The 22,981-nt window shown below is 36.8% G+C and overlaps 1 protein-coding gene across 2 annotated transcripts in view; it reads right to left on the reverse strand.

Moving 5' to 3' along the window:
• Nucleotides 1–22,981, reverse strand: part of LOC126458406 (luc7-like protein 3) — a 144,102-nt gene that overhangs the window by 75,019 nt on the left and 46,102 nt on the right. For both annotated transcript variants that reach the window (XR_007585631.1, XM_050095421.1), the window contains exon 6: nucleotides 3,971–4,075. Coding sequence is in view for 1 of the 2 variants with exons in the window: in XM_050095421.1 (XP_049951378.1) it covers nucleotides 3,971–4,075 (105 nt within the window). In the remaining variant the exon portion in view is untranslated. The remainder of the gene's footprint in view (nucleotides 1–3,970; nucleotides 4,076–22,981) is intronic.

The following is a 22,981-nucleotide window of genomic DNA, read 5'->3' on the forward strand; positions in this document are numbered from 1 at the left end:
AAGACACTGTCCATTCCGTTCAACTGCTCTTCCAAGTCCTTTGCTGTCTCTGACAGAATTACAATGTCATCGGCGAACCTCAAAGTTTTTACTTCTTCTCCATGAATTTTAATACCTACTCCGAATTTTTCTTTTGTTTCCTTTACTGCTTGCTCAATATACAGATTGAGTAGCATCGGGGATAGGCTACAACCCTGTCTCACTCCCTTCCCAACCACTGCTTCCCTTTCATACCCCTCGACTCTTATAACTGCCATCTGGTTTCTGTACAAATTGTAAATAGCCTTTCGCTCCCTGTATTTTACCCCTGCCACCTTCAGAATTTGAAAGAGAGTATTCCAGTTAATGTTGTCAAAAGCTTTCTCTAAGTCTACAAATGCTAGAAACGTAGGTTTGCCTTTTCTTAATCTTTCTTCTAAGGTAAGTCGTAAGGTTAGTATTGCCTCACGTGTTCCAACATTTCTACGGAATCCAAACTGATCTTCCCCGAGGTCCACTTCTACCAGTTTTTCCATTCGTCTGTAAAGAATTCGCGTTAGTATTTTGCAGCTGTGACTTATTAAACTGATAGTTCGGTTATTTTCACATCTGTCAGCACCTGCTTTCTTTGGGATTGGAATTATTATATTCTGCTTGAAGTCTGAGGGTATTTCGCCTGTCTCATACATCTTGCTCACCAGATGGTAGAGTTTTGTCATGACTGGCTCTCCCAAGGCCATCAGTAGTTCTAATGGAATGTTGTCTACTCCCGGGGCCTTGTTTCGACTCAGGTCTTTCAGTGCTCTGTCAAACTCTTCACGCAGTATCTTATCTCCCATTTCATCTTCATATACATCCTCTTCCATTTACATAATATTATCCTCAAGTACATCGCCCTTGTATAAACCCTCTATATACTCCTTCCACCTTCCCTTCTTTGCTTAGAACTGGGTTGCCATCTGAGCTTTTGATATTCATACAAGTGGTTCTCTTTTCTCCAAAGGTATCTTTAATTTTCCTGTAGGCAGCATCTATCTTACCCCTAGTGAGACAAGTCTCTACATCCTTACATTTGTCCTCTAGCCATCCCTGCTTAGCCATTTTGCACTTCCTGTCGATCTCATTTTTGAGACGTTTGTATTCCTTTTTGCCTGCTTCATTTACTGCATTTTTATATTATCTCCTTTCATCAATTAAATTCAATATTTCTTCACTTACCCAAGGATTTCTATTAGCCCTCGTCTTTTTACCTACTTGATCCTTCACTACTTCATCCCTCAGAGCTACCCATTTTTCTTCTACTGTATTTCTTTCCCCCATTCCTGTCAATTGTTCCCTTATGCTCTCCCTGAAACTGTCTACAACCTCTGGTTCTTTCAGTTTATCCAGGTCCCATCTCCTTAAATTCCCGCCTTTTTGCAGTTTCTTCAGTTTCAATCTGCAGTTCATAACCAATAGATTGTGGTCAGAATCCACATCTGCCCCTGGAAATGTCTTACAATTTAAAACCTGTTTCCTAAATCTCTGTCTTACCATTGTATAATCTATCTGATACCTTTTAGTATCTCCAGGATTCTTCCAGGTATACAACCTTCTTTCATGATATCTCATGATCTCATACATACAGATATTTAAAGTTCACATTCGAAAGAGGAAGTGTCTGTGACAGCACATAATCGATCCATCAGCATGTCAAGTTTAGATTTAGCCACCAACAGATGCTTGTGTATACATACTGGAGGTACTGTACAGCAAAATTACTTCCAGCTTCTCCTCCTCTATTTGCAGTAGTGGCATTAACTAATGTTCCAACAGATATACATAGCCAATGCTGATAAAGTGTGTGAAAGCAGTGCAAACCCTCATTAGCCAAAACTTAATAAATAACAATTTCCAGACAGAACAATGTGCATAATGAGTTTTACAGGGAAATGAAGTACCATTTTATCCCTCATAACAGCTGAGAGGGAATGTTGTTCCAGGACTGACTACTTTAGCTGACTGTAATGAAACACTTAAATATTAGTGAACTGCCATTCTAAAATTAATGCTTTATTAGTATCAAATGTCCTTCTGGTTAAGAATTACTGTGATGTCTTCTTTCTACCAGACTCACACCGTGGACACACTGGGCTGAAGCTTCTATTATCTCAAAATTATAATTCTGAAAACACAGCTAAAAGGAAAGGAGTTCAGTAACTAATCACTTTCTACTGTGGCAACTACTCCTAATGGTTACAAAAAAATTGAAGTCACTTCAATCAGAATCATTTAATTAACAATGAGACAGAAAACTGAAAAACAAACAAATATAAACACAACAAGAAGCTGGATTGTGAGACACACAGTGAAGACAAATACTATGACAATGAGATGTAAGTCCTAAATCAGGCCATTGGAAACATGCAAACCCTTGAGGAATACTTCCTACAGAATCAGATATAAAAGTGCAAATAATCGCCATAGTGCTCAACCAAAACAATATCAAGCTTACGAATAAATGTGTGTTTTGTTGTGTGCACATGTGACAATATGTAAGCTTACTTTAAAAATATTAACCGTATCAATATCTCCAACATTTGTGGTTATGATATTGAAGTAACTTCTTTGTGAGAAGTACCTGGATATTAATGTTCAATTCACCTTATCAGGGCTTCTGTATTTACAACAAAATACAAGCTCACTGTCAATTCGAAAACATTAATTCCATGTTTCTTATTCGTATAACACAGTCTTATGTGGCGATCCATTTCATCAATGACTGTGTACTGTTCACCAGCAATTACTGACACCGAAGGCACATTTCATCTAAGGAGATCAATTGTTAAGTGAATTCTGATGCTTTGTTTTCATGTAGTAGTCTGAAGTGCCGATTACTTTGTTCTCATATACTCTACCACCTTCGACAAAGGACACTCAGTCGCAAAATACTTTTTGATTATACCTTTGTTATCTTTAAAGTTCGCCTGGTGCAGGTCTTTCGATTTGACGCCACTTCGGCGACCTGCGTGTCGATGGGAACGGTCTACCCGACGGGAGGCCCTAGCCACACGACATTTCCATTTTATCTTTAAAGTCCAAATATGAGCAACAATGTCATGTGGCTGTATTATGTCTCCAAACCTAGTTTAGTTGCTGCAATGGCAAAATCAAGACTTTTTAGAAATAATTTTGAATCATCAATACAACAGCATTATTTCAAGAATTTTATTTAGCGTGTTGTAGTAACAAAAACCACAGATAAACAATCCTTAAATATTTCTGCAGAGAATATGAGTATTTGAAGAAAGGAGTCTTCAGTTTGGGTTTGAAAACATTCCTATTGCCACTGACCACATGAAGTACTTGAGGACAGAGTGACACACACTTTTCTTAGTGGCAGGAATGATTGTGATCACTATAAACTCATCAGTTTTCTCTTCAGTACTTGCTGAATGAATGCATCTGTGATTTTTCACAAATGCATGACACTAAATGATATATTACATGCAGTCAGTGAGAAATGACAAGATGTGCATATTTTTATGCTCCTAGTGGCACTTTAACTTGGATTTCAATTTTTGATCTCTTGGCAGCTCCTGTGCTCCCTCACTTCTGACCACCTCACATCCCATATTGCTTTGATTTAATTCCGTTAATTACATTCTTAGCTTCTATTACATTTCTTAAAACCTTACCTTATTGTCTGAATGAGATGCTTCTGACAGCAAGTATATACGATGATTGTAGTAGACTAGTTCAACAGTTTAATACTGAATTTTGTCGTGAACATCTAGCCCTTCATTAAGAAAATGGTGCGGATCTTTACATCTGGTCTGACTCTCCAAGTGCAAAACGAAATATCACGTGTGTCGGCCACCAAGCACTGAAGATGGTACATATCTTTAAATCTTAAAACAAATTACAATTTCACTACTTTTGATTTAAGATCCAAAGTAGATGAAAATTACAAGTTGCTAATAATTTAGTTATACAAGTATTAGGAACTTACTGGCTCCTGTCTTCTGTGCTTTTCCCTCTGCTTTTGTGGTGGTGCTCTTTTTCATTTCCTTTTCTGGGATGACTCCTACTTCTGTGAGAGGAATGGTGTGGGCTTCTGCAATCATCACCAAAATCATTTTTAATTGCAGCCAAATTAAAGTGTAGGTCTGAGAGTTGTGACAAATGTATTTGGAATGATAAACCACCAATACAGTCAATTTTTTTAGTTACTGCAACTTGTTTCTGTGCTTGTGTTCCAAGCATAAGTAGGAAATTTATTTTAAATTTGCCACTATGATATTATTATATTTTGTATTTTTTGTATGTACCTACAGAAGTATAAATGGCATTCATCTGCACAAACCTATAATCGATTACATCAATGCACAGCAATATTAAGAAAGCACTTCTTAATCTTAGAGCAGGCGTGCTGAGGTATCGAGTACCCACTGCGGAATTACATAGTGCTGTGGTATAACACAGACCCCTGTGATGTGGCAACTCTAGGCATTTGATCACTGTACCCTCCTTGCCCCTTTCCTCACCTCTACTCTCCTTCCTCGACTCTGAGCACTCAGTATCTCATTGTATCACAGGGAAAACATGGTGGGGCAGTCCATATGTGGTGCACCAACTCATATTATACTTGTTTCTGACAATTTGGAAAGAGTGTGCAATTTTCACTTTATCTAAGTAAAGTATTGAACCATAAAAGTACCTTTTCACAACAGCATTTATTACAATTATCAAAAAATATGCAAGTATTTTTTTCGTACATTTTTGCAATGTAAGAGTTGTTAGCCAACAATTTTTTCTTTCTTGCCTATTTATTTTTACGTCCAAAGATTTTACAACATTTGAGGACATACCTGCATATCTTCAAGAGCCTGACAAAGCCAAGAGACTTTTTGAATTAGCTGAAAGTGAAGATGACCTGAGTAACAAAGAAGTTCATATTAGCGATCAAGACCATGAAACTAACTCCGAATAGCAGGGCGAAAGTAAGAGTGAGGAAGAAAGAAGTTCAGAAATTGAATTTTTCGTAGGAAAAGACAAACAATCAAAATGGAGTACAAAACTGGCCTCTAAAACAAGAACAATTAAGCAAAACATTATTATAAAAGTTTCACCCAGTCTCACAAGCTATTCAAACAATATTTCTATTGGAATAGATGTGTTTTTTCAAGCTTTTTGAAATTGATATAATACTATCCCAGAACAACAGATATACTGACAACCTTAGAACAAACTACAAATGTACAAGAGATTGTAAAGTTACAGACAAAAGTGAAATCATGGCACTATTCGACATTTTATTTTTGACAGGCATAAAGAAAAAGAAAGGTCAACACGTAAATACAGAAGAACTTGGAGTCAAATGGTACAGGATGGATATCCCAAGAGATTTCTGTTTGTAATGCGTCGTATGAGGTTAGATGACATTTCCACTCGAAATGAAAGGAGAAAACTTGACAAGTTAGCTACTGTCAGAAAGCTTTTACATTCCATTACAACCAACCTGAAAGGATCCTATAATACTACTGAATATGTGAGGACCGACGAAATGTTGATTGGACTTACAGGGCACTGCTCCTAGATCCAGTACACACTATCCAAACCCACCAAATATGGGATAAAAATATTGGCCATGTGTGACGCAAAGAATCTTTACATCAGTAATATTGAAGTATGTATGGGAAAGCAGCCAGATGGACCATTTCAAGTATCAAACAGACCAGTAGAAATTGTAAAAAAGGCTGACAAGCGACAAATAGGTACATACAAAAATGTCACCATTGACAACTGGTACACAAGGTGCCAGTTAGCAGAAGATATGTTAGAGGAAAAGTGACCATTCTAGGCACTCTTCGTAAGAACAAAAGGGAGATCCCACTTGCCTCTAAAAAAGTATCAAACTTTGGCTTTCAAGGTAATAAATCGTTTCTCATACTCAACAAAAAATAATCATTCAGTGATACTGCTGTCCACAATGCATGGTACGGATGATACTGACCTCCAAACAGGAAAGCCAACCATCATTATTGATTACAATCGCACTAAAGGAGGAGTGGATACTATGGACAAATTGATAGCAGGATACTATGTTTCTCGAATTACAGGGAGAAGGCCTCTGATCTTATTTTATACTTTGCTAATTATAGCTGGAATAAATTGCCAAATTTTGCATTCACTTTTCAAACCAGAAGGAACAATCAACATTTTTTGAAGACTTTAGTGTTTGCACTGATGAATGGACACTTGAAAAATACATCGAAAATCATATCACTACCAACCAATATTCCTAAATTTCTAAGAAGGAAAGTCCCTTCAGATGTCACTCACACCAGTGCAGTCAGAGAAGAGGAAGAAGGGCATTGCCTTGTGTGTGGAAGGGAAAAAAAAACAACTCCAAAATGAAAGTTTGTGTGAAGTGCAATAGGTTTACTTGACACGCACATCAGATTACAGACCCTAGGTGTGTTACATGTCATCAAGAGGAGACCGACTGAATCATCATTTATTATTTTTGTGCAATTGATTTATTGTAGGTACAATATATTTCTAAAGAGTTAACAAAAAATAATTGAAATTAAAATGTATAGCTATCTTTATATTACTAGTTGATTGTCATATATGAATTAAATAATTTATTTTCTCACTCTTTTACATAATTTCTTCATTCAGGTACTGATTAAAGCTTTTGAAACAAATGTACAAAAATATTACTGCAAAATATAAAATATTTAACAATTCCTAAAGAAATTATAACTGCTCATAGGCGGTGGGGTACTGAATACCTCACGCGCCTACTCGAGCAAAAACAGCATGCCCGCTTAAGGTTAAACACACTTTTGGTTATTCATGGACAAAATATACAAATATCACAAACAAAATAATGAACAGATTCCACAACATGACGCCAAAGATTTTTTTTCTTTGAAATCAACGTGTGTTAGCGTAAAGGGATATTGTGGGCTCATGGTAAAGATGGAGAAGTAATCATGGTCCAAGAGAAAGGATTATATTGACATATCCAAGCAGGTTGTTTATGAAAACAACCTCTTAAGGAACAATTTTTTTCATCACAGCTAAATGGCACGGAAAATGACCACAGAGCAGAACTATTCAAATATTAAAACACCGTGGTTCTATGGTAGCAATGCTTGTACCAACTATTTCCTTCTGCCACCAGTATGTTGCTGTTTCTTGTCATTATGTTATCCCAGTTTACCATGTAGGTTTTCATCACGTATCAGCCATCAAAACTTGCATTTCTGCCCCTTGTTTACCCTCTGATCACTGCTTTCCAATGCTTTATTGAAGCAATCCAAACAAATTCTCAGCTACTACTACTACTCTGATGGAATATTCTAAAATAGACACAACCTGGAGAATTCAGTCATAATCTTACAAAGTCAAGTACCAATGTAATTTCCAGATCTCTCTGAGGATTAGGTGACATTCTTAATACCTGGACACAATGGTTTTATCAACACCTTTTCTCCTAATTATGGTAGTCCAAATTGAAGTGACTCACAGTTTACAGAAGTTGGCATTCCTTGTCCTGTACTAGTTTAAACTCCACATAAGAGAATCTTTGTTAACAAGTGACCAACATTATTGCTGAAAGGAACACACAGAGAAAACTGAATAGAAGCTCGTCACATAATGATAACACAAATATTAAAACAAAGGAGCCACAGAAGTCATGTTTCTAGAAGGCAAAAAATATTTACAGATAAGAGTCTACTTGCAGCAAAAACATTTAAGGACAAATCAGAAAACACACTTGACACAACTATGACAAAAGGCAACACGAAAACAATTTTCTTTGACACCTATTTTCCATTAAAAGATTACTTAGCAAAAAACATATTTCCAGAAAATTTATGACATTTGGCTACAATAGAACAATTTATCAATTTGCTACTGGTTTCAGTCACTGACCATCATCTGGCACAAAAAATTGGCTACGGCAAGTCACATGTGAATCATGTTAACCACATAATTGCATTAACTGTCAGTTTCATAAGTAATAATATAGAAGGACATTCCTTTTCACACATCAGCAGCCTTCCTCATGAACACACAACAGGGAACAGTTTCCTGATGTGCAGAAAGCATTGTTCTTTTACATTATTACTTACAACAATGATAGTTAATGTGATTTCATGGTTCAACACAATTGAAATAAGACCTGCAGTAGCCAATTTTTCATGCAAGATGATGGTCAGTGACCAAAACTGGTAGCAAATTAATAAATTGTTCTAATGAACCTAAGAGTCATGAATTTCCTGAAATACATGTTCACTGCTGACAGCTGCCCAAAGGAAACATTCAAAAAACAGACTACACTATAACACGCCACAGCAAAAATGTATCGAATGTTTTTTATTCCAGTCTTTGATCACAATATCAATTCTTTTGGCGATGACCGGTTTCAGTCAGTAATGACCATCCTCAGATCTTTTCTACACCATGTCCTAAAGTGATAAGGCTGTTAATGGCATCGTCAAAACATATAAATATACTCAGCACAGCATCGTCACATAGATCTAAAATAAGATGTAGAGTAGGCCGTATCCATGCGACGATGCTGTGCTGAGTAAATTTATATGTTTTGACGATGCCATTACGGCCTTATCACTTTAGGACATGGTGTAGAAAAGATCTGAGGATGGTCATTACTGACTGAAACCGGTCAACGTCAAAAGAACTGATATTGTGATCAAAGACTGGCATAAAAAACATTTGACAGTATTGGATCACTGTTCATATACACGACTATGTTGCATCTGGTGCAAAAATATATATTAATCAAGGAAAGTAACAGCCCAGCCATTGAATTTCACTGCAGACAATACTAAAGCTTGTACTCATGCATTATACCAACACTCAAACCTCTGACAGTCATATCGATATCAAACATTGTATACTGACAGAGTATCAACCGAAACTCAGATATAATTTATGCGATGTGATGCTGTCCAGGAGATAGCACGTAAATGGTAAGTAATAAGTAGCACCTGACCTGAAGCATACAGGAAAAGCATAACAGTGAGTGTCTATAGTATAGTGCTCCCATAGGGAAGTTAACATAGCATTAGTTTATCATGTGAAGGATCCCAGGTTTGAGCCCTGGTCATGCCACTACATGTGAAACTGTTATATGGGACATCATGTTCTGACATTTACAATCACTGATCAGATTTTACAGCAATGTTCTACTGGCAGTCTGCTTTTACTTCGTTTATTTGAAAGAAGCAAACCTATAGTGTAAATTTGTAGTTTCATAGAATAACCACAAACAATCTGAATAAAATAATAAAGAAACAGTTGTATCACAAACGTGGAATTAATTTATTATTATTATTATTATTATTATTCTTTTTTTCTTTTCTCAGACGTTACGTCTGGTCAAAAATGGAAAGTGACGCGGACCTTGATCAAGCGTGACTTCCTTTTAACTGTACAGTATATGTTATATTGCATTTAGGAACTTTCAGGTAATTGAACATGTATCAATAATTATGGATTTCTGTAGTTGTATATATAAGTTTGGATGTAGCTGTATTGCATTGATGTACTGGTGGATATTGTGTGGTATGACTCCTGTAGTTGATAGTATAATTGGTATAATGTCAACTTTATCCTGATGCCACATGTCCTCGACTTCGTCAGCCAGTTGGCTGTATTTTTCAATTTTTTCTCCTGTTTTCTTTTGTATATTTGTCGTATTGGGTATGGATATTTCGATTAGTTGTGTTAATTTCTTCTTCTTACTGGTGAGTATGATGTCAGGTTTGTTATGGGTGGTGTTTTATCTGCTATAATGGTTCTGTTCCAGTATAATTTGTATTCATCATCCTCCAGTACATTTTGTGGTGCATACTTGTATGTGGGAACGTGTTATTTTATAAGTTTATGTTGTAAGGCAAGCTGTTGATGTATTATTTTTGCTGCATTGTCATGTCTTCTGGGGTATTCTGTATTTGCTAGTATGTACATCCGCTTGTGATGTGATCTACTGTTTCTATTTGTTGTTTGCAAAGTCTGCATTTATCTGTTGTGGTATTGGGATCTTTAATAATATGCTTGCTGTAATATCTGGTGTTTATTGTTTGAACCTGTATTGCAATCATGAATCCTTGCATCTCACTGTATATATTGCCTTTTCTTAGCCATGTGTTGGATGCGTCTTGATCGATGTGTGGCTGTGTTAGATGATACGGGTGCTTGCCATGTAGTGTTTTCTTTTTCCAATTTACTTTCTTCGTATCTGTTGATGTTATGTGATCTAGAGAGTTGTAGAAGAGGTTATGAAATTGCAGTGGTGTAGCCGATGTATTTATATGAGTGATTGCTTTGTGTATTTTGCTAGTTTCTGCTCGTTCTATAAAGAATTTTCTTAAATTGTCTACCTGTCCATAATGTAGGTTTTTTATGTTGATAAATCCCCTTCCTCCTTCCTTTCTGCTTAATGTTAATCTTTCTGTTGCTGAATGTATGTGATGTATTCTATATTTGTGGCATTGTGATCGTATAAGTGTATTGAGTGCTTCTATGTCTGTGTTACTCCATTTCACTACTCCAAATGAGTAGGTCAATATTGGTATAGCATAAGTATTTATAGCTTTTGTCTCATTTCTTGCTGTCAATTCTGTTTTCAGTATTTTTGTTAGTCTTTGTCTATATTTTTCTTTAAGTTCTTCTTTAATATTTGTATTATCTATTCCTATTTTTTGTCTGTATATTAGATATTTATAGGCATCTGTTTTTTCCATCGCTTCTATGCAGTCGCTGTGGTTATCCAATATGTAATCTTCTTGTTTAGTGTATTTTCCCTTGACTATGCTATTTTTCTTACATTTGTCTGTTCCAAAAGCCATATTTATATCATTGCTGAATACTTCTGTTATCTTTAGTAATTGGTTGAGTTGCTGATTTGTTGCTGCCAGTAGTTTTAGATCATCCATGTATAGCAAATGTGTGATTTTGTGTGGGTATGTTCCAGTAATATTGTATCCATAATTTGTATTATTTAGCACGTTGGATAGTGGGTTCAGAGCAAGACAGAACCAGAAAGGACTTAATGAGTCTCCTTGGTATATTCCATGCTTAATCTGTATTGGCTGTGATGTGATATTATTTGAATTTGTTTGGATATTAAGTGTGGTTTTCCAATTTTTCATTACTATGTTTAGGAACTGTATCAATTTAGGATCTACTTTGTATATTTCCAATATTTGTAGTAACCATGAGTGGGGTACACTATCAAAAGCTTTTTGGTAATCAATGTATGCCTGGTGTAGCGACCTTTGTTTAGTTTTAGATTGATATGCCACCTCTGCATCTATTATCAGTTGCTCTTTACATCCTCGTGCTCCTTTGCAACAGCCTTTTTGTTCTTCATTTATAATTTTGTTCTGTGTTGTGTGTGTCATTAATTTCTGTGTAATGACTGAAGTTAATATTTTGTATATTGTCGGTAGGCATGTTATGGGGCGATATTTAGCTGGGTTTGCTGTGTCTGCTTGATCTTTAGGTTTCAGATAAGTTATTCCATGTGTAAGTGTATCAGGGAATGTGTATGGGTCTGCAATGTAACTGTTAAATAATTTATATCTAAAAACACAGATGATGTGACTTACCGAACGAAAGTGCTGGCAGGTCGATAGACACACAAACATACACATGAAATTCAAGCTTTCGCAACAAACTGTTGCCTCATCAGGAAAGAGGGAAGGAGAGGGAAAGACGAAAGGATGTGGGTTTTAAGGGAGAGGGTAAGGAGTCATTCCAATCCCGTGAGCGGAAAGACTTACCTTAGGGGGAAAGAAGGGGTATACACTCGCTCGCACACACACACACACACACACACACACACACACACACACACACACACACAAAATGTCTGCTTGTGTCTGTGTATGTGCGGATGGATGTGTGCGCGTGCGCGCGAGTGTATACCCCTTCTTTCCCCCTAAGGTAAGTCTTTCCGCTCCCGGGATTGGAATGACTCCTTACCCTCTCCCTTAAAACCCATATCCTTTCGTCTTTCCCTCTTTCCTGATGAAGCAACAGTTTGTTGGGAAAGCTTGAATTTCATGTGTATGTTTGTGTGTCTATCGACCTGCCAGCACTTTCGTTCGGTAAGTCACATCATCTGTGTTTTTAGATATATTTTTCCCACGTGGAATGTTTCCCTCTATTATATTCATATCGTTAATGTTAAATAATTTAGTTAGATGTGAATGTGTTGAGGTGAACTTCTTTAGCCAGAAATTTGCTATTTTATCTTTTCCAGGGGCTTTCCAATTGTGAGTAGAATTAATTGCTTGGGTGACTTCATGTTGCAAAATTATCACTTCAGGCATTTGTGGTATCATCTTGTATGTGTCTGTTTCTGCTTGTATCCACCATGCATTCCTGTTATGTTGTACCGGGTTTGACCATATGTTGCTCCAGAAGTGTTCCATGTCTGTTATGTTAGGTGGATTGTCTATTTTTAATGTGTGTGTGTTATCTATTGTCTGGTAAAATTTCTTTTGGGTTGTGTTGAATGTTTGGTTTTGTTTCCTTCTATTTTCACTTTTTTTGTATCTTCTAAGTTGTTTGGCCAATGCTTGTTTATTATTATTATTATTATTATTATTATTATTATTATTATTATTAATAATAGTTTCACATGTACTACAGTACAAATACTGGCATGACAAGAGCTCAAACCCAGGATCCTCTGTACAACAAACTGATGTTCTACCATCTTCCCCACGAGAGCGCTACACGAAAGAAAATTGGGGACTCATTAAAAAAATTAAACCCGTGGTCAGTTGTGTAGGTCGTCAACATATTATATCCCATATCATCTCTCTTCTGAGGAAGAATGAAACTGTCAGTGATCTATGAGTGTGATGCAATATATTTAATCACCGATTTCTGACAATAGTCAGCTAGTATGCAGGTCTCCAAGCTGGTGTTACATGAGAGTTATGTAACATGCATTTACAGAAAACAAGCCATAACGAGATTGTGTCAGGCATGAAATCACTTGAGAGTGCAGTATGATGAAATATCAAGTTGGCTAACAATCTTAAGGATAATATATTAGTGCTGCACTCTGCCACCTGCGCAATTCGCCCTTTGGGCAGTTGCTCTCCTAATAAATTAAAATACCTGTCAGCAAAATCAATTTACAACAATGGTGAAAGAAAGAAGGAAAACAATTTCTGGTTAATATTGTAACTAATGGTAATTTGAAGGTTTGAAAAAAATAACACAGAAAAGAGAAGTAACATGAAATTAGATTTTACATAGGAAATGAAGTGGTAAGAGAAACATCATTCTTCTCCGTGTAAAGTGCTTTTATGACTAAATTGTAATTTAAGATGTTACGAAAGCATTCAATTATGTGGTCCATGTTACGTGTTGTATAATTTGGAAAATTATAAGACTAGGAGAGACTCACCAATGGTACATTTCACACACAGGACAGTGTGTTTCCTGCAGTGACAGAAAACAAGGAGCGAATTTCAAACTGACTGTGTGCTGTTAAGTTAAAGAGTACCACACAGTTCAGTTCCTCTACTGTTTTCTTAATACATACCAATTCTCTCTTATGAGATGTAAGAAATAACGGGAAAGTTTTCTAGTTGTAAAGGTCAGGTATGATTATGAAAAGCAGATATGGTAATGGGTAATATCAGCTCATGAACTATAAAGAATGATGAACACTTAACTGCTGCAAAACTTAGTACCTGAAAAAGGAGCGGAGGGGGTGGGGGGTGACTTGGCACTCACATTCTGGTGACAGAATCGATAGGTATCCAGAGAACAGTAGAGGAACAGAACTTTGTGGCATCCTTACTTTACACCATTTTTATCAGTTCAAAATTGGCTCTGAGATTTTTTTGAATAATCCCATTCACAAAGCTTATTCTTAGTCTAATATGGAGTGATTAGATGGTCTGCAGTGTCATTTTGTCAATTTCATACAAGCTGCTGCGAAACTGTCCCGAAATTTTCAACTCTGCTTTCCCTTTAGACATATCCCTCAACATTTTGGGGGTCAGCAACATCGATTTACTCAAAAAACTCTACAACAATCATTCATTTAGATTTTTGTTTTTGTTTAGTTTGCTTACAGATTTCTGCAGTAAATGATTTCATCTACTTATAATTTAGGTGTTCCTGAGTACCTCAGAGGAAAGGGTGTTCATTTATAGTTGATACGGAAGTGTTTTGTACTGTTCCAGAATATTCACTGTTACACAGCTGTCATATTCTGCCTGAGCAATGTCATGTAAATAAAAATCACTTTATTCTGAATGTATATTATTTTATACATGCGAAAGAATTTGCCCCCCTTCTAACAGCCGTGTACCGCAAGTCTCTAAAGGAATGGAAGGTTCCAAATGACTGGAAAAGAGCACAGGTAGTTCCAGTTTTCAAGAAGGGTCGTTGAGCAGATGCGCAAAACTATAGGCCTATATCTCTGACATCGATCTGTTGTAGAATTTTAGAACACGTTTTTTGCTCGCGTATCGTGTCATTTTTGGAAACCCAGAATCTACTCTGTAGGAATCAACATGGATTCCGGAAACAGCGATCGTGTGAGACCTAACTCGCTTTATTTGTTCATGAAACCCAGAAAATGTTAGATACACGCTCCCAGGTAGATGCCATTTTCCAAGACTTCCAGAAGGCGTTCGATACAGTTCCGCACTGTCGCCTGATAAAGTAAGAGCCTACGGAATATCAGACCAGCTCTGTGGCTGGATTGAAGAGTTTTTAGCAAACAGAACACAACATCATGTTCTCAATGGAGAGACGTCTACAGACGTTAAAGTAACCTCTAGCGTGCCACAGGGGAGTGTTATGGGACCATTGCTTTTCACAATATATATAAATGACCTAGTAGATAGTGTCGGAAGTTCCGTGCAGCTTTTCGCGGATGATGCTGTAGTAGAGAAGTTGCAGCATTAGAAAATTGCAGCGAAATGCAGGAAGATCTGCAGCGGATAGGCACTTGGTGCAAGGAGTGGCAACTGATACTTAACATAGACAAATGTAATGTATTGCGAATACATAGAAAGAAGGATCCTTTATTGCATGATTATATGATAGCGGAACAAACACTGGTAGCAATTACTTCTGTAAAACATCTGGGAGTATGCGTATGGAACGATCTGAAGTGGAATGATCATATAAAATTAATTGTTGGTAAGGCGGGTGCCAGGTTGAGATTCATTGGGAGAGTCCTTAGAAAATGTAGTCCATCAACAAAGGAGGTGACTTACAAAACACTTGTTTGACCTTTACTTGAGTATTGCTCATCAGTGTGGGATCCGTACCAGGTCGGGTTGACAGAGGAGATAGAGAAGATCCAAAGAAGAACGGCGTGTTTCGTCACAGGGGTATTTGGTAAGCGTGATAGCGTTACGGAGATGTTTAGCAAACTCAAGTGGCAGACTCTGCAAGAGAGGCGCTCTGCATCGTGGTGTAGCTTGCTATCCAGGTTTCGAGAGGGTGTGTTTCTGGATGAGGTATCTAATATATTGCTTCCCCCTACTTATACCCCCCGAGGAGATCACGAATGTAATATTAGAGAGATTTGAGCACGCACGGAGGCTTTCCGGCAGTCGTTCTTCCCACGAACCATACGCGACTGGAACAGGAAAGGGAGGTAATGACAGTGACACGTAAAATGCCGTCCGCCACACACCGTTGGCTGGCTTGCGAAGTATAAATGCAGATGTAGATATCTACCAAAGTATTAAAAAAAAAAAAATTGTGTTTTCTTTCAGTTTCACGAGGGGAAGTTCTTGACAATGTGGCCTGGCACTTATCTACGGGCCTGACAGGTGACAGTCCAGGTCACTACAGCGAAACAGCTAATGGCCAATGCCAGGGAGAAGTTGTAGGCTGCACTATCACGAGCTTCGTTGCATATTATTATAACAAATTTATAAGTGTTTTGAAATGAAATATGGTTACTATGTGCCACACAATTGAAGAAGTATGATCTTGCTGTTTATACAATTTTAATCTTGGCCTTGGTCTAATATTGTGCATTGGTGTAATTGTTTTGACATGAAATAAATTGATATCAGTGATGAAACATGTAAACGTATATCTAGAGATGAAGTATTTACTTTATCCAATAATTCCTGGTGAAGTAAACTAAGACAGTCTTCATCACAAAAGAATATAAATATTGAAATATATTAGGATTTAGCAAGAAGTGGTGACTTAACTATAAGGCAAATTAACAATGGTTTGTGATGCTATAGAGTATATGTAAAAAAGAAGTCTGGGTGTTAAGCCTTATCTATTGTACCACGCCAGAAGAACGTTACTGTTTTTGATAATAGTTGTAATGTCACAATTTGTCTTAGTTCAGTGACCAGACTAAGTAATACTGCCATTGTTAATGAGATAGTAACACCGTAACTTGTCAAAACATAACACGACAATGCAGTTCTCTGCTGTTTTCTATGTCTCCAACATATGGGTGTAATTTAATACTGGATGGTGACCTTTATGTTTAGGCAAGTGAGCTGAAGCACTGTAAGTGTTTTATCCCCATCCCTTGAATATACTTTCCACTAAACCATTTCACCTGTTTGGGCTTTCGCAGATTTTTGTGTATTTGGTCTTCACAAAAGCTTTCTCAATTTATGTGGATCTATTCCATACTAAAAGAACTGTTGAAAAGTGACTAAAAGAAAATAAGGGCAACTGTAGAAGAGGAGAGACTGGAAGACAAACTATTGAAGATTATGCTTTGCAGCCAGGAGACCACCTGATGCAGTTTGTTAAAACTCTGGTACTGGCAGGGGCAAGTGGCTACTATGAAAGGCTACACAGGGTGGCAACAGAGATTACTGAACACCCAAGTAAATTTAATCAGAAAGAGGAGGGTGTGAAACTGAGCAGTACCTGGATTCCAGTACTGAAGCAGATGTGTACCACTCTTCCACCAGGTGTGATATCAATAGCAAACACCAGCAACTGATAACAGCCAACTGCACTCGACCTCAAAACAGGTGTCACCACAGATCTGCGCAGAAGCACACGGAAATGGAATTTTACTTCACTCAGTAGCGAGTTAGGGTACGCACTGGACCTTCAAAAAACTACAACTGCCTTGTAGATGTCATCCAGATGGAGACAAAACATTGGATATAAATATGAAATTCATTTGACCACAGATTAATTACCCAGAAAATTTTAACAAGTGTGACATTTATGGCAGTCAACATTTACAGTTTACATAATGTGATATGTTTGGAGTGTATCTTGTATATAATCACTGCTGTCCTGGGCATAGCGTGTAATTCTTCCAATAGCCAAACTCAGATAGTTCATTACTGACTATCTACGCAAGCTAAAATCATCAAGAATCAGCACTGCAATCACAGACCTTTATGTACACGGATATATGTAAACCAATGAGAAATTAATCAGCAAGCAAAACTGGAATAGCAACTGTTGCACATTATTTATTTGTTGAGTGTAGGATGATGCTTTCAAAATTTTTGAACTTTAAGTGTGTCAAAATTCTTCTTTGTGGATATAAATCCTTACCTCTTCTCCATTTTCCCTGGGTTTTGGCATCAAAATTTAATATTGTGGATTATTACAATCACTGTTAGCAATATTAGAAAGAGGATTAACACTCAGAATAAGCTTTACTGTATCATACAAAGAGTTTACGTTTGCATTCCCTCTTCTCTCTGACAACAATATGTTCTCAGACTGCAGTTGACAGCCTATCTATAAATTTAACAGCTGATCATAGATGGTATTGTCTGCCTTTTCCTCATTCCTCAACATCTGTTACAGCGGAGAAAGGAACACTGGTGTATCATCATGACTAATGCCTCAAATGTCATTTGCCACAATGAGTACGTTGTAAAATAAATTAATATGCGTATGAAGTATCTGTACATAAACCCTTTACGGTATTCACACTCTATTTAATTTTCAATTCTGCCACATGTCAGAGAAAAATATACTATGGCCCTCATATTTACTATACATTTAGCATGCACTTCAGCAGGGTAATAGCATCTGGATAATAATGCAGGATAATACAAGCTTTTCCCCCTCTTAAGTATAGTTGTGAAGCTCAACTTTAAAGTATCTAAAATTAGACAAGAGAAAGAAAGATCATACAACACAGTCTCAGTTCAAATCACACCTGTACTCGAACTAACCTATTTAGACACACCTACACATTACTATCCATGAAATGTAAAATTTAGAACACAGTTTTTGGTTTCAAATGTGCCATTAAAACACTGTCAGATTAATACGGAAGAAGACTAAAATAATTACGCAGGAAATTGTGACTACCAAATGCCATACAATTTACCTAAAACCCAAAACTGTGTTTATGTCTATGTATAAAACAAATCAGTTAAAATCTGAAATGTGGACATCACAATCATTACACATTTGCGAATCAAATGGTAGTGTCTTATATACAAGTATGTTAATTCCTTAACATAAAATCCTAAGTTATCTTGTTTTTTTATTTTATTTTAATAGAACTTAAAATTCCAAGTATACTCAGGCAGATTAACAACAAACCTTTTAAAAAAATAAATTAAAGAAATATAAATAAATTAAGAAATAAAACATTGCTTATGTCCGTCTCGGTGCTGATAGTTCACTGTTTGGTCACAAGAGCATCCGTTTCCATGTTTGTAGCCTGATGTCATGTTTCGGTTGAGGTGTTTGGCACTATGTTTCATCTTTACTGTGCAAAGCTATGGATACTTAACAACAAAATGTGCACTTTCAGCCTCTGTCCTATATTACTGTTTAGGCAGTGCACAAAACAAAAACAAACAAAAAAATTACTGGCTATAGAGATCATGGGTCTGCCATTGAATTGAGGATCTTAGAAAGTGAAGAAGAATGTGGTATTACTTCATTAGAGACAGAGTGACAACAGTTCGTCATCCGACTGACAGCTGCTCACCAGTGGTAAGAGAGATATATGTCCACTGTTCTCAACTCAACTCCTCCAATATTTCTGTTCACAGGAAATCATTGTGAAATATGTGGTTGAACTTCATATCTACACAGAAACTAAAAATGATTAAGTTTCAGGATATTTTAGCCTACGTCCAGTGCACAAGTATACTCAGGATTTTATTAATGGTGATCTTGAAAAATTTGTAATGCATTATTTTGAGTTTTAAAAGCTATACTATTATTTCTCTATATAATGTCATTCACTATAAAATGTCTTTCATTAATAAAAACCTATTTTTTGGAATGCAATATGAAAAAAATTCATCTTAAGCAGTTAAAAACATTTCAACTTGCCTGAATGTTTATAAAAAAATATAAATTGTGTACTAATTATAAACATTTGGAAGAAAAACTACTAGGATTCTTAAAGTATTTTTTGGCTCTATTTGAAAATGTATTAGCGAAGCCTGCCCTTATTTAATACCAAAATAATTACCAGATTTGTAAAAAGCTTGTTTGCATAACTATATCTGTTAATTTCATTATTTAAACAAATAATTTGGCCTAACCTCTGTGATGGAAGGAACTGTTAAAGAGGAGGAAATTTTCAATGTATTCAGTTAATTGGATGAGTTATGTTTCAATTGCAATTTCTGTAACTTAAACATTGAACAATGTATAGTTTCAGTGCCTATTATTGTGAAGATATATAAATGGCTGAATTTTGGTCCCGAGACAGTCTGTCCACAGCCGATTTTCAGATGGGAAGTCTGTATCATTAAAATAACAATAATGCTTTAACATTGGAATTAGTGTAACACAAATAGGTTGTGTGTTAAAACAATGACAGTGTCTGTTCAATTGATTTGAGAAATAATATCACACATAGTGTATTATTATTCTGAAAGAACTGTGTGGTTAGGTATTTACTGCTCATAGATGTTCAACAGAAAACTATTGTAGCAGAATGCTGATGTTTGCCTGCAAACTATCAATGAGGCTTATCAAAAGTTTACCAATAGTGAACTGACTGTATAACTGTGTAATACTGGGGGATTGTGAGCAGTGAAAGTAAAGAACTGTGAAACAAAGCTGTACAACTGTCAGCTAAATCATTTACAGTAGTCAGTATTGAATTTCCACTCCATTTTTTAGCCAGCATAACAATGCCATACGTTGACACCAAGGACTATCAACAAAGAAATAAAGCAAGTGAACGTCACACAGTGTCCTCCCATTTGCAGGACTCTTTCAGAACTATTTGTGCACTTACAATACTTTGGTTTGAGGTAGGGTTTTGGAGTTACCCCCACCCATGAGTTGGCAAATTATCCTGTCACTCATATTAATACATTAAAATGTGCTTGGAACATTTCATTTTTAAGATGCCGCAAAATTCTGTTTTGGGTTTGGTTATGAACACGTAAAATATCACTAACCTGAGACAGAAGTTGTAACCTCAATGCACCCTTTCAAGACTGGTATGTGCATCCATGGTGATTTTTTAATGTTATAGTCATTAGGCTGTGCTCCAAAGTATATTTCTGTACCCAATGTTCCTTGTTCCAATGGACCATGAGGTAATGCTCATAATGCAAAAATTATCGAAATCACCTGACATGTCTAAGTTACTAGATGTTTCAGGCGCGCAAGTGTGTGTGTGTGTGTGTGTGTGTGTGTGTGTGTGTGTGTGTGTGTGTGTGTGTGTGAGGGGGGGGGGGAGGGGGGGGAGAGAGAGAGAGAGAGAGAGAGAGAGAGAGAGAGAGAGAGAGAGATATATGGGATGAGATGCGAGTGATCACAACAGCATCAGAAGGGTAGACTAGTGTTCAAAACACACACACATATGGTACATCTCAACGAATGCCTCATTCAGTGTCCTGAAAATGATGCAAAATACCAATATATGAGTCACAAAAAGCAAAGAGGTATTCCATGACGAGGCGAATTTGATAGATGTATTGCTGTGGCAAACATCCCAATCTCTAAGGAATTTACTTCAGAGCTGTAGCTGGAAGAGTATAATGACAGATGCAGACCATCAGGCTGTGTCAAAGCTTGTGTGTAAAAGTTATTTCCATACAAGGTAAGGAATGGTTCTTGATCAATTTTTGAATGTATATTCCCAACGGAATTTAATTAAATGGATATTTTCAGTGGCAATGCACATTACAGACTGATAATCCTGCAACAAAGTATGGTATTTTCAGTAAGTGAAGAGAAACTAAGAATGAAGCCACCGGTAGCTGGATGGATAATATTTAAGTCCCGCAGTCACAAAGTCACTAATTATATTTTGTCTAGAACCAATTCTTTTCTTTTTCTTTTTAGATTTTATTTTAATTTTAAATTTACTATCAAACAGAAATGTTAATTAATCAATAATAATTAATAATCTTTTAATAAAACTAACATTCTCATTTTTAACTATTAATCATATGAAAATTTGAGTATTCACAAAAAATTGAAATTTGGTACAAAAACGCAAACCTCAAGACTGAATAAAGCTAATCACCACAGAGAGGATGTGGTTGGCAGCAGACAGGTACATTTAATAACACACTGTTAGATTGTAGCTATCAGAAACTAATTAAAGACTTCGTCCAATAGCTAAAATTGAGCAGGCTACTATTACATGTGCCTCCCAGCCATTTGACACCACATCTATGTCGTGAGTAGCATTCTATTCTAATACTGACATTGATGTTTCACTGTGGATTTTCATTATACACAAGTTGTGTGAGAAAACTAACGAGATTTATTTTCTTCAAATAAAAATATCGTCCCATTCAAAGTAGTTCCTTTCAGCCAATGTACACAGCAGAAACGTCATTCCAGTCTGGGTAGCAACACTGAAAGGTTTGAACCGGTAGGGTCTTTAACATGTCAGTCCTTTTAAGACATTTTTCAATTTTGGGAAAAGAAAACAGTCACAAGGACTCAGCTCAAATGAATAGGGGGACTGCAGAACAACAGGAATGCCTTCTGAGGGAGGAAACACCGTAATAGAGGGGCTCTGTGACACAGGGCATTGTCAAGATGCAGCATCCGCATGTCTGCAATGTACGGTGTCACTTTATTCACCCTTTTCCTGAGCCTTTCAATTCCATCTTTGTAAACCACTTGGTTGATAGTTTGACCAGACGAAAATCTCACAAGAGCATGCACACATTTTATATTTTCAACAGTTTGTGATGTTGATTGTCTCCCTGAGCAATGTTCATCTTCAGCATATACTCATCCTTCAAAAAATGATTTGTGCGAGTGAAAAACTCGTGCTCTTGAAAAGAAATGTTCCCCATAGACCAGTTCCAACTTTCAAAGGACACACTCATGGATTTCCCAAGTTTAACACAAAACTGTTTGCGTAACATTCCTCTAAATTTTGCTGTTCCATTTTCATAACACACAACACAAACACAGTTTCACTGATGGCATTCTCGAAAATCACTTGATGGCTGTACAGAACAAACTCTGACTGAGCATCTGTTAGGGATGAATCCACCGGTCTACACAAGAAGAACAGCACAGTGTTGCCAGATCGCTCACAGTGTTGTCACTCACTATTTTTCTCACACACCTTGTAGATACATAAAAAACAATATGAAATAGGCTAGATTGCTAGTCACTCTATAAACTGGATGCTGGCAATAGACCTGCACATTTAAAAGTAAGACAGCTTTCATGGAGTCCTCCACACACACACACACACACACACACACACACACACACACACACACACACACACACACACACACACTCTATAACCAGTTGCCTCTGTGCAACTCTAAGCCCCGACTGGTGTGTGTGTGTGTGTGTGTGTGTGTGTGTGTGTGTGTGTGTGTGTAGGGGGGGGGGGGGAGATTTTTACATGTGGAGGAGGACTGTCCAATTGATTAATCCACTTTGAAATATGCGTATCTGCTGTTCAATGCCTTGTCTACGGTGGTGGGCAACAATCTATCCCATTGCTTATAGTTGTTATTGCACAAATTTCCCATTATATAAGCTGGCTAAGCTTGCCGAGCTATTT

The sequence above is a fragment of the Schistocerca serialis genome, chromosome 2, assembly GCF_023864345.2.
Source record: "Schistocerca serialis cubense isolate TAMUIC-IGC-003099 chromosome 2, iqSchSeri2.2, whole genome shotgun sequence".
In the NCBI taxonomy this organism is placed as follows: Eukaryota; Metazoa; Arthropoda; class Insecta; order Orthoptera; family Acrididae; genus Schistocerca; species Schistocerca serialis.